The sequence below is a fragment of the Mesoplodon mirus genome (assembly GCF_964341445.2).
Source record: "Mesoplodon mirus genome assembly, chromosome: 3".
NCBI classification, from domain to species: Eukaryota; Metazoa; Chordata; class Mammalia; order Artiodactyla; family Ziphiidae; genus Mesoplodon; species Mesoplodon mirus.
In genome coordinates, this window is record NC_138978.1 from 31,785,921 (window position 1) to 31,798,104 (window position 12,184).

Below are 12,184 nucleotides of genomic sequence, written 5' to 3' on the forward strand. Positions count from 1 at the left end.
GGCAGCACCCCCTACGGCTTAGCGCCCAGCTGTGCCATTGGCTAGAGCCTGGAGTGAGGCCGCCGAGGATTGGTCGAGAGCGCTGCGGGGGTGGGGGTGGAGCTGCAGCAGCCTGGAGCCAGGAGTGGGCAACGCGGCGTGAGCAGCGGCCCCAGGCTCCCGGAGCATCGCGCTCGGAGAAGACTTCGCCGCTCGGGGCCGCAGCCTGGTGAGCTCAGCCCCCTTCAAGCCCTCCCTTACATCCCAGCCGGGGCCACTCCGAGCCGGCGCCTATCGATGCCGACACACCCCGGGGACCCTATCGCGACTCCATCGCGCCATATCGCGACACCATCGTGCCTTGTCGAGACTCCATTTTGCCACAGCCCTTCTCAATATATAGCTATATCTTTTTTAAAAATTTGCCCTGTCATCTTTGGGGGCTGTCCCATGTCGTGATTTTGCCGTGATCTCTCCGTGACATAACCGCGCCATCGTGAAGTGTGATCTCATCGCCGCCCTGTCGTGACTTCATCAATGTCGTGTTGTGACCTGGCTGCGGCGGGACAGGTGGTGACCGTCAGGAACCCTCCTTCCCTTCTCATCTCCCCATCTCAGCAGCCCCTCTTCGATTATCCGGCTTTTGGAGTCTCCGTTGTCCTGGGAGCTACCCGGGACCCCTTCTTGCTTCTCCAGCCCCTGCCGGCGTCCACAGGCTGGTAGCCGGGCGGGGAGGGTGAGGAGAGGGAGCGCAAGGGGTTAATTCTGCTGCTGCTTCTGCTGCTCCGCTGCTGCAGCTTCTGCCCGAGGGAGGGAAAGGAGAGGAGGCAAGGAGCCTGCGGGGGCGACTGAGAGCCCTGGCTGGAGGGATGGGGTCTCCAGAGGGCCCTCTGAGCTTTCCCTGGTCGGCACCTTGCTTTCTGCCTTCCGCTGAAGCTTGTCTCCTGTCTCTCCTGAAGAAGGGAGGGGAAAGGAAACCTCATGCCAGCCTGAGTCCGGATAATCGAACTTCACCCGTGTATGTCTCCATTCCTCCCTGTCTGTCCTCACCACTCCCTCCCTGTACGCCTGGTGGAGGGAAACAAAACCTGGACTCTGGTGCCAGGGAGCAGCTGAGCAGTGGGGCCAGCCCCCTCCCACCCCCAGGAGACTGGTGAGGAGAGCTGTCCAGCTGAGCAGCAGGATGCATGGTCCTTCTTTCCCACTTTCCGGATGTGACCTTGGACCAGGGTCCCTTCTTCATCCCTAAGGACTTGAGGGTCCAGCCCCTTAAAGGGGCTCCCCCAAGGGAGGTCAGTCCTGAGGAGTCCATCCCTCCTGATCCTCCCCTCCCTCTGTGCTAATCCCTCCCTCCCTCCCTCCCTCCTCCACTCCCACCCCCACCCCTCCTCTGCAGAGGGATGCTCAGTCCCTCTTGTGTTCACAGTTGGGCAAGGCGCGCATCATGGCCTCGGATTGCGAGCCAGCTCTGAACCAGGCAGAGGGCCGAAACCCCACCCTGGAGCGCTACCTGGGAGCCCTCCGTGAGGCCAAGAATGACAGCGAGCAGTTTGCAGCCCTGCTGCTAGTAAGGAACGGACTGACAGTTGGGAGGTGGGAAGGGCTGGGTGGTTGGGCTCCCTAGGAATGGGGTCAACAAGTCCCCAAGGATATATAGGTGGTGCTCGTAACCCTGGAGGCACCAAAGAAGGCCCAAGGCATCTACCTGTGGACTCATTTTTGCCCCTCTGAGTATGGGAGCAAAGGTGGAGAATGGGGGTGAATAAAGCTTGTGGCCCTAGGAGCCTTGGAGGATGCTGAGTGGGTCTGCTCTCTGGGGCGTCCCAGAGCAGATGGGAGCTGACTCATAGGGTTACAGCAGCAGGTAGTAACTAGTGCAGAATACCTGAGGGCTGGGGATGTTTGTTCTGGAGGTGGAGAGGGTAGCAGGACTGGAAGTGACTGGGAAGGGGTCCTAGGGGATGGCCAGGATGGGTATGTAGGTTGCGGGTGAAGGATCTGGTTCGGGGCTTAGCCCTGGAGGAACCCAAGCTGGGGACAGCAGAACAGGAGCTGCAGTGCTGGGAAAGGGGGGGGGGGTGAAGGGAGGAGGGAGTACAGCCTGCTTGTTTGCCATGGCAACAGGGAGAAGGCTCCAGAGTCAAGGGCTCACACTGCAGCAGAGGAGGTGTTTAGGTGAAATGTAAGGGGAAATGTTTTGACAGGCAGAGCGGCGAGACACAGGAGCCATTTCCCCTGAGAAGGTGGCGGGAATGGATCAGAGACTTCTCTGGAGAGAGCAATTAGAGAGGGACCCCAAATCCTTGGAGAATTTTAAACACTGAGTTCTAAGCCTCTTCCAACTCAGGATGTGGGCATCTAGCTTAGACATCAGGAAGAACTTCCCAACTAACCAGGTAATGAAACAGTAGAGTGAGTAGTTGAGGAGGACCTGACCTCCCTTCCACAGGGATCACAGATGAGGGATCCCAGAGGTCACACCTGTCTGCCTCTGGGGAGAAGGAAGGAGCTGGATGAAGTGATCTCTGGGAGACCTCCTGACCCCAGAGTGAATCTTGTTATATAACCTAGTCCTGCTAATGGTCAACCCCCAGAGTGCAGGGGACAGTCTTTGCCACCCCTTCCTTCCATCCTGCTGATAGCATATACCTCCCTTAGGTGACCAAGGCAGTCAAAGCAGGTGACATCGATGCTAAAACTAGGCGGCGGATCTTTGATGCTGTCGGCTTCACCTTCCCCAATCGTCTCCTGACTACCAAGGAGGCGCCGGATGGCTGCCCCGACCATGTTCTCCGGGCCTTGGGTGTGGCCCTGCTGGCCTGCTTCTGCAGTGACCCTGAACTAGCCGCCCATCCCCAGGTCCTGAACAAGATCCCCATCCTTAGCACCTTCCTCACAGCCCGGGGGGACCCTGATGATGCTGCCCGCCGATCCATGATTGATGACACCTACCAGTGCCTGACAGCTGTGGCAGGCACACCTCGTGGGCCCCGACACCTCATTGCTGGTGGCACCGTGTCTGCCCTGTGTCAGGCATACCTGGGGCATGGCTATGGCTTTGACCAGGCCTTGGCACTCCTGGTGGGGCTGCTGGCCGCTGCTGAGACACAGTGCTGGAAAGAGGGGGAGCCTGACCTGCTGGCTGTTTTGCGGGGCCTCAGCGAAGATTTCCAGAAAGCCGAGGATGCCAGCAAGTTTGAGCTCTGCCAGCTGCTGCCCCTCTTTCTGCCCCCAACAACTGTGCCCTCTGAATGCCTCCGGGATCTGCAGGCCGGGCTGGCACGGATCCTGGGCAGCAAGCTGAGCTCCTGGCAGCGCAACCCAGCACTGAAGCTGGCAGCCCGCCTGGCGCACGCCTGCGGCTCCGACTGGATCCCAGCGGGCAGCTCCGGGAGCAAGTTCCTGGCCCTGCTGGTGAATCTGGCATGCGTGGAGGTGCGGCTGGCACTGGAGGAGACAGGCACAGAGGTGAAAGAGGATGTGGTGACCGCTTGCTATGCCCTCATGGAGTTGGGGATCCAGGAATGCACCCGCTGCGAGCAGTCACTGCTTAAGGAGCCACAGAAGGTGCAGCTTGTGAGCGTCATGAAGGAGGCCATCGGGGCGGTCATCCACTACCTGCAGCAGGTGAGGGTGCAGTGCCCACCCGAGGGGGCCCAGTGTGGGAGGGGGAGCCCGAGGGCAAGGGAAAGGGGGAAGTGAAACCCCGAACCTGGGTGTACGGGGAGACAGAGAAGACATACCTACCGACCTACGGAGGGCTGATCCTGCAGCGCTCCAGGGAGTAGTGTGTGGCCAAGCCTCCCTCTCCCTCCCTGAGCCTCCACACAAGCACCATACCACACGCCATATGTGCACTCCCATCACAGTACACACACGCGCACACACAACACAGCAACCTCCTACTCACAACCCTCCCCCCAGTCCACACACACGAAAGTGAAGCAGTCTGTTCTGTTCAGTCTACAGCATGGTCTTACACACATACACATAGAAACTCGTAACAGTACAGGGAGAAGGAGCAGGGCTGCCTGCTTCCTGTCCTCCGTGGAGGGTCTGCTAACTCCATTTGATCACCTGCCCCGACATCCCCTCCTCCCTCCTGCCTGAGACTCCAGCCCTCCTGTCCTGCAGGGCTTCCCTCAGCACTCCGGTCTCTTTAGTAGCCTGCTCCAGCCGCATACCCCACACCCCCCACACACACACCGTGCCAAGCTCCCATTGTCTCATTCTTTCTGATTTAGCCCAAAGGGGGGCTTCTCTCCTGGCCTCCCACCCCAGGTCAGAGCCACCGTAGAGGGAGTGTTTTCTTAGCTTTGGACCTGTGGGTCTCCTTCTAGCCTTGAGATGCTTTAGAGGCTGAGTCCCAGCGAGTGCAGGGGCATGTTGTCTAAAGTCCAGTTCCCTCAGCAGGCGTGCCCTGAGGGCCTGCTCTGTGCCAGCCCCCGGTTGAGTGTGTCCCAACCGTGCGCTGGCTTCTGGGTACACAGGGCCTGCCTTTGCAGGGCTCACAGGCCAGCATTCCCTTCCACTTGTGTTATTCCTAGCCTGGCCGGCATGCTGGCCAGCCAGGGGAGGTTCTCTGGTCCTGCTCCATCTCAGGGGAGTCCTTTGGCAACAGGTGGGGCCAGAGAAGCAGAAGGAGCCCTTTGTGTTTGCTTCCGTGCGGATCCTGGGTGCCTGGCTGGCCGAAGAGACCTCATCCCTGCGCAAGGAGGTCTGCCAGCTGCTGCCCTTTCTCGTCCGCTATGCCAAGACCCTCTACGAGGAGGCCGAGGAGGCCAGTGACCTCTCCCAGCAGGTGGCCACCTTGGCCATCTCCCCCACCACCCCGGGGCCCACCTGGCCAGGGGATGCTCTCCGGTGAGTTTGTCGTTATGGTCTGTTCAGCCAGAATGTGCTAAAGGAAGGAGTGACACGGATACCTCCTCTCCCCACAAACTGGGCTGTGCCGGGCTTCCTGACGGGGGCCTGAGGTTTGGTAGTATTTCTGTTTGTTGGGGGTGGGGTGAGGGGTTGTTCCCTCAGGACACCTGGGCTTTCTAGTCTCACTTGCCAACCCCAGGTTACTCTGTAAAGAGAGAACTGCTATTGAGCATCTGCTGCCTGCCAGGCATTTTACTGTACCCTTTACCATTTTGATCTCATTCGGTCCACGCGGCAAATCTAGGACAGAAGTCTCATCCACATCTTCAGGATGAGGAAACTGAGGCTCCAGGAGGTTAAAGTAACTTGCCCACACTCACAGCCCAAGTTTGAGCCCAGGCCTGTGCAACTCCGAAGCCTGTGCTCTTTCTGCAGTGCCTACAAAGATGTGTTCTCCTTCTCCCCTACTTCCCCTTCTCTTAGATGGGGTGCCCCCCCAAAAGGGAATCCTGGTGCCTTCATTTCTCCCCACACACATCTGTCCCTTCTACACCCCCAGGCTCCTCCTGCCCGGCTGGTGCCACCTGACAGTCGAAGATGGGCCCCGGGAGATCCTGATCAAGGAGGGGGCCCCCTCACTTCTGTGCAAGTACTTCCTGCAGCAGTGGGAACTCACATCCCCTGGCCATGACACCTCAGTGCTGTCCGACAGCGTGGAGATCAGCCTGCAGACCTGCTGTCATATCTTCCTCAACCTCGTGGTCACTGCACCGGGGCTGATCAAGTGAGGCCGGGGAGGAATTGGAGGAAGCAGGGGTCCTGCTCAAACTTGGCCCAAATCTCGGTCTCCTACTTTGCTTCCCTGTGCCCGTGGGTTCCTATCAGTGTTAGAATGGAAGGGTCCCAGAATGGAGAGAGAGCCACCCCACACAGGGATTTGGTATATGTGGAAGCCCTCTGGGCATGTATGTCTACCTGCTCCAGCCATAACCCAGTCTCTGCTCCCCAGATGCCACGCATGGGGCCCAAAGTTAACTGTGCACCCTGCTGCCTAACTTCTTGCCAAACCCTGGCCTGGTAAAGCTGGGAGCCCAGCATCCCACGTTTCCGCAGGGCTTGGTCTGGCTCTACTAATCTCCCGCCTCCCATCTTTCGCTCCCTTTCTCCCCAGGCGAGATGCCTGCTTCACTTCTCTAATGAACACCCTGATGGCGTCGCTGCCCGCACTAGTACAGCAGCAGGGGAGGCTGCTCCTGGCTGCCAATGTGGCCACCCTGGGCCTCCTCATGGCCCGGCTCCTTAGCACCTCTCCAGGTAAGCCCTGGGGACCCAGTCCTAACAGATGGAAGCAGAAGACCTGGGTGGACCTGCTATGTTCTGGGCATAAGTCATCCTTTTCTGAAAATGGTTTTACAGAATTTTCCAGTCAAGGAAATCTCTGAAGTGCGCCTCCCTCCCCCGCCCCACCCCACCCCACCCTTCTTCCCCAAACGATAACATTTTCTTCCTTCTGAAGCCTTTTAAGGCAAGGTCTGGTGGGTGTAAGTACAGGCCCGCTCCGAGGCACAGGCATAAGCACCTGGAATCCCCAGCAGCCCAAGGAATCTGAATTCTGTGTTTTCAAGGTGGAGCCGCCCCCTCCCAGGCCTTGAGTCAGAAACATGACTTTTCTCCATTGAGGTTTTTCTGTGCTCAGCATCGCACTGCACCTCGTGACAGGCTTCGGTGCTCCTGTGCACTTAACCTTCCCCACCTCCCACCTCACTCTGGCTGCATGCGGTGGGGAGGGGCATCCGCTTCAGCCCCCTGCCAGCCCTCTGGGTCTCCCACTTCGGCCGTGGGTGTCTGCTTGGGTCCCTCTGTCCCTGCCTGTTCCCTGTATCCCATCTGTCAGGTTGGAGGAGCTGCACAGATGCCTGGGAACAGGGTGTAATGAGCCTGTACCCTCAGCTGCCTCTGTTCCCTGTGTGGGGGGGCCCCCAGTAGGGTACCTGGCAGCTGGAAGGGGAGCACGTCCCAGTAGACCAGGAGCTGCCCCTCTCCCTCTAGCCCCTGAGCTCCTTCAGATCCAGGCTGCATCTCCACAGCCCCTGAGTAGAGCCACAGTGCTGGTTCACCCAAAAATGCCACCAGGTTAGCCTAACAACCTCGGGAAAGCATCTGCAGTGCAGGGGGCGAACCCCTGCAGGCAGGTGAGCCAAGCCTGGACCCCAGCCCGTGGTCCCCTCTGGCACCCTCTTCTGGCCTGAGAATCAAATTGCTGCACCCTCCTCAGCCTATAAAGTGCTAGGCCCAGCGGAAGCTCCCATCACTACTCAGACTACAGGAGGGTCCGACCACGAGGTAGTGTCCCAAGATTATTACATTTCATTCTCACGACAGAGTTCTAAGATTAGCACTATTGGCCCCATTTTACTAGTGAAGAAACAAGACCCAGAAAAGTGAATTAACCAAGGTCACACACTGAAGTCAGTGGTAGGGTTTGAAGGCAGGCAGGCTGATTCCAGGCTATGCTTCGGCCCCTGAGTATGCCCACCAGGAAGGGAAGGGGCTGGTGAGGCAGCTCGTTCATGTCCCCCTCCCTCCTTGCCTTCCAGCTCTTCAGGGAACACCAGCATCCCGAGGTTTCTTCGCAGCTGCCATCCTCTTCCTGTCGCAATCCCACGTAGCACGGGCCACACCTGGCTCAGACCAGGCCGTGCTGGTCCTGTCCCCCGACTACGAGGGCATCTGGGCGGATCTCCAGGAGCTCTGGTTCCTGGGCATGCAGGCCTTCACAGGCTGCGTGCCCCTGCTGCCCTGGCTGGCCCCCGCCGCCCTGCGCTCCCGCTGGCCACAGGAGCTGCTGCAGCTGCTGGGCAGCGTCAGCCCCAACTCTGTCAAGCCTGAAATGGTAGCTGCCTATCAGGGTGTCCTGGTCGAGTTGGCACGGGCCAACCGGCTGTGCCGGGAGGCCATGAGGCTGCAGGCAGGCGAGGAGACGGCCAGCCACTACCACATGGCCGCCCTGGAGCAATGCCTGGCAGAGCCCTGAGGGGGCATCCACTGGGGACAGACCCGGGGGGCGGGCGGCAAGGGAAGGAGGGAGGAGGCATCTCCCCTGAAGCCCCCAGATTGGACCCTCTCCCCCAACTTCCCCCCAAAAACATCCCAGCTTTCTGGCTTTTCCGAGGGTGAGGGCATGGTGCCCATCCTTCAAGTGTAAGGAACTGTGTCACGCCCCCTGGGCCCGCTCAGGGGCAGGGATTGGCTTGGAAGTCAGCATGGCTGTTCCCGCCAGGCCGGGGGAGGTTGGAGCAGCCCGCAGGGAGGGCGGCACTAGGTGTCATTGTGCCCGATGTCTGGCTGCCTTGCAGGAGGGAGGCCCCCAGATGGGACAGGGCTGGCAGGAGCTGGCTGCTTCAGCCCACGTGCCCTGCCGGCCAGGGCGTGGGCTCCCCTAGACTGTGGTGCCGCTCTGGACTTCCAGGTCCACGTCCTTTAAATTGGCCATTTGGTTCTTGCCCTTGGCCCCCTTGGGCAGAGAGCAGGCTCAGGCCGTTGACATCACAGTTCTTCCTATCAACTTCAGTGACCCAGGGTCTGAACTGCCCCGGCCTTCCAGGGCAACCTGGGGCAGACAGCCCTGGTTGGGGGGTCGGGAAGCCTTCTACCTGAGCTTCCTTGAGGGGACCCAGGAGCCCTTGGATCCTGGTCTCTAAGCTTTTGTGTTGTGTTGCAGCAGAGTGACAGTGAGGGTTGGGGAGTTATTTATTTTGCCTGCCCTTATCCCTGCTTGGACACCTGAGCATCTGATCCCTGTCCCCTTGGTGCCATATGGCCTGGCTGGAGACAGGAACCGGAGGGATGCTTTCCCAGAATCCGCATGTTTCCCTAGTGACTGCACCCCATCACCATCCTAGTGCCTGGCTTTAACTCCCACCCCTGCCTTGTGATTCCTCTCTGCAGAGAGACGCGACTGGCGGCTCCAGCAGGGACTACCATTCTTATGAACCTGATCCCTTGCGTCCCTCTCCCCTTCCCTCCCCCAGTGCGTTCTGTGATCGCCCAGTTCAAAGCTGTGCACATGTGGACACTCAATAAATGTTCATTGGTGACAAGATGGCTCCTGTGTGGTCTGTCCTGCACTTTCTTCCTTCCAGGCCCCAGCAGCTCACAGCACACATGCCCTGCGAAACACACTTCACAAGTGTCATCTCATTCAGCCCTCCCAAGAATCCAATGAAGCGAGCGTCATCCTGATTCTCCAGGTGAAGAAACTCAAGCAGGGGTAGGTGATTTGTTCGAGGTGTTACAGCCAGTACATGCCAGAGTCAAGACTCCATCCGGGCCATCCAATTTCTCAGCCCACACCCTTCAATGCCAGATCAGGTGACAAACTCATATGTTGATGTGGCAAGGCCTCTGGGGGGGGCTCTTGTGCTCCTGTGTACAAATGAAGTTGTGCCCCTCCATGTCAGCAGATTGTGGCCAAGTAGCGCTGCCACATCCTCCAACGTTTAAAGGGAAGTCAGAAATCTTAGTGTTTACGTGAAATCTGATTTTGAATGTTGATATTTTTAATTAAATCAGTACTACCCCAACAGAACATCTGCAGGCCAAGCGTGACTTTCAGGCAACCAGCTGTTTACTTCTGTTCTATGCCAAGTGAGAAGGGGAAGGGTCTGAGAGCTTCGGTGGAGACTGGACCCAAGTACCCACGGCCTCACCAGGCCTGAACCAAAGCTGTAAGTCTGGAGCCAGACCAGCCTCTGGCCCACGTTCTGCAGACTCTTTTCCACCTAGGCCCTCAAGCCTGCAAGCATTGGTTGAGCACATCTTAAGTGCCTACCTGTGGTTGGCTATGCATAGACAGGAACGTTCATTTATCTATTGGAAGTACTGAAAGTCATGTCCTCGTCATGGAGTCCCTGAAATCCCTGAAAAATATGAAAAGACAAACCCTGCCTGTCAAGCAACTTAAAATCTAGAGAGGAAACAGACAAGGCAAAGGACAGCTCCGAAAGATGTAAGCAGTTGCTTCCAGGGGCGTCTGAATAAAGTGTGGCTGGAGCATAAGAGCCCCTCAGCCTGGCTGAGTCAGTCCAGGAAAACTCGGAGGAAGTATTTGTGGCGAGACCTGAAGGGAGAAGGAGCTTGCCAGGCAGACGAGCCAAGGGACAGCAGCTTGGGAACTGCAAGTAGGTTATTACTGCTACAGTGGAGAGTGTGAGGTGGGGAGTGGTGGAAGATGAGGTTGGACCAGTGGGCAAGGACCAGATCTTACAATTCCTGGTGTGACAGGCTAAGCAGTTTGGATGTGGGGTCATGTTGAGACTGTGGATTTTTGAGCAGGTTGAATGTGATCCATTTGCATTTTAGAAAGATGACTTCGGCTGCAACAGGGATGACTGAGTCAGGGAGCTCGGAGAGGAGGTAGTAAGTCTGAACTGAGCCAGTGGCGGTGAGGGTGGAGAAAGTATAGGTCAGAGTTAGCTAATTGGGCTTGGTGATTAATTGGGGTATGCGGGCCTCTCACTGTTGTGGCCTCTCCCGTTGCGGAGCACAGACTCCGGACACGCAGGCCCAGCGGCCATGGCTCACGGGCCCAGCCGCTCCACGGCATGTGGGATCTTCCCGGACCGGGGCACGAACCCGTGTCCCCCGCATCTGCAGGCGGACTCTCAACCACTGCGCCACCAGGGAAGCCCTTGGTGATTAATTGGAAGTGAAGAGGGATAAAGAGCAAAGGATGACTCCCAGGTTCCTGATCTGGGTCAGTGACTGGATAGTGGGGCCATTCACCGTCATGGGGCACACTGAGAGAAAAACAGGTTTGTGTAAAATATAAGCTCATTTTGGTAAATGGTGAATGCGTATAGCTTATATCCAGGAGGAAGTGGCTCTCTACAGCCTGGAACTCAGAGAGAGGCCTGGGCAAGTGACAGATTTAGGAGTTGTCAGTATAGGAGGTCCTTAAAGTCAGGGAAGTGACTGAGATCATCTGGGGAAGTGAAAAGAGAAGAGAAGGGCCACAAAGCCAAAGGCAACTACCCTTTGTCCTTGCTCTCCAAGTACTCTCCCTTGTGCTGTGGGGAAGAAAAACCCTGCATAAAGCCTCAAAGTGCAAGGCAGACTGAGCTCTGTACTTTGGTGAGGGATGGTCAGAGAGTTCCGGGCTCTGGAATGGGGAGGGGACTAGGCTAGCAGGGTAAGACCAAGTTTGCTCCTGGTAATTCAGCAGCAAGGGAGAAAGGGGGACCTGAGCTGAAGTTGTGAAATCTAACCACGAGGTGGCGCCTCAGCATCTCCTTGTGCATGATTTCCCCCACCCTGCAAACAGCCCGGCCCACAGCAGAAGGTTGTCAAAGGCTGGGAGGAGGGTGGCTGTGTCAACAATAAAGGAGGCCGGCCTGAGTCTTTTCTTAACATAAAGTCCAAACGCAAAGTCAGGACTTCCCTGGTGGCACAGTGGTTAAGATCCCGCCTGCCAATGCAGGGGACACGGGTTCGAGCCCTGGTTTGGGAAGATCCCACATGCCACGGAGCAACTAAGCCCATGCTCCACAACTACTGAGCCTGCGCTCTAGAGCCCACGAGCCACAACTACTGAGACCCACGTGCCTAGAGCCCATGCTCTGCAACAAGAGAAGCCACGGCAATGAGAAGCCCACACACCGCAATGAAGAGTAGTCCCCTAGAGAAAGCCCGTGCGCAGCAACAAAGACCCAATGCAGCCAAAAATATAATTAATTAATTAATTAAAAGAAAAACCCAAAGAACAAATGCAAACTCACTTTTAGAAAAGAGAGGGGAAGATTTGAGCCTGGGAGAAGAGCAATAGGGCAAGTGTGCCAAATGGGAGCCCATGTATGTTTGAACATGCGTACCTATGTGTCAATATATGTCCTGTGTTCCCATGTGTCCCATAAGTGTCTCTGTGCCCTCTGTGTCCAGGAGTGTCTGCACATGTACCCCTGTGCACATTCCAGGGCTCCACATGTGTGCATGTGTTCCAGAGAGTGGGCAACCAACAATGCCCACCTCCATGTCTCAGAAAGTGAGGAGCCCCTTGGTCCTGAACAAGAAGGGCAATAGAGTCTGCAAGCACAGGACCCAGAAGCTTTGAGGAGCCCCCAAAGCAGCAGCAGACCATGCAGAACATCCATCTCCCTAGTAGCCATAAGTGAAATCATTCATTTATCAGGTGACTTCCCCAGATTATACCTGGGTTCTATGTCTAGCCACCCAGGGTCATGTTCACATGGAGACTTCCTAAAGGACCCCTCAGTAGGCTGAGGGATTCATAAACTCATCCATTCATTCATCTGTCATTTATTTAATAAGCATTTGCTGAGCA

At 57.1% G+C, this 12,184-nt stretch overlaps 1 protein-coding gene across 9 annotated transcripts; it reads left to right on the forward strand.

Annotated features, from left to right (window-relative positions):
- Positions 1-132: 132 nt before the first annotated feature.
- Positions 133-8,945, forward strand: NCDN (neurochondrin). 9 transcript variants are annotated; one of them, XM_082613611.1, is made up of 8 exons: positions 133-549; positions 942-1,271; positions 1,406-1,546; positions 2,638-3,606; positions 4,601-4,842; positions 5,405-5,629; positions 6,017-6,159; positions 7,443-8,945. In XM_082613611.1, exons 2-8 carry the CDS (start codon positions 1,167-1,169, stop codon positions 7,877-7,879), a joined length of 2,262 nt encoding a protein of 753 aa, XP_082469737.1. In that variant the 5' UTR covers positions 133-549; positions 942-1,166; the 3' UTR covers positions 7,880-8,945. The 9 variants fall into 9 exon arrangements, with proteins under 9 accessions (XP_082469737.1, XP_082469740.1, XP_082469743.1 ...); XM_082613617.1 differs by lacking the exon at positions 942-1,271 and adding an exon at positions 598-694 and having other exon boundaries at positions 139-208; XM_082613610.1 differs by having other exon boundaries at positions 202-698; positions 946-1,271.
- The last annotated feature ends 3,239 nt before the right edge of the window (positions 8,946-12,184 follow it).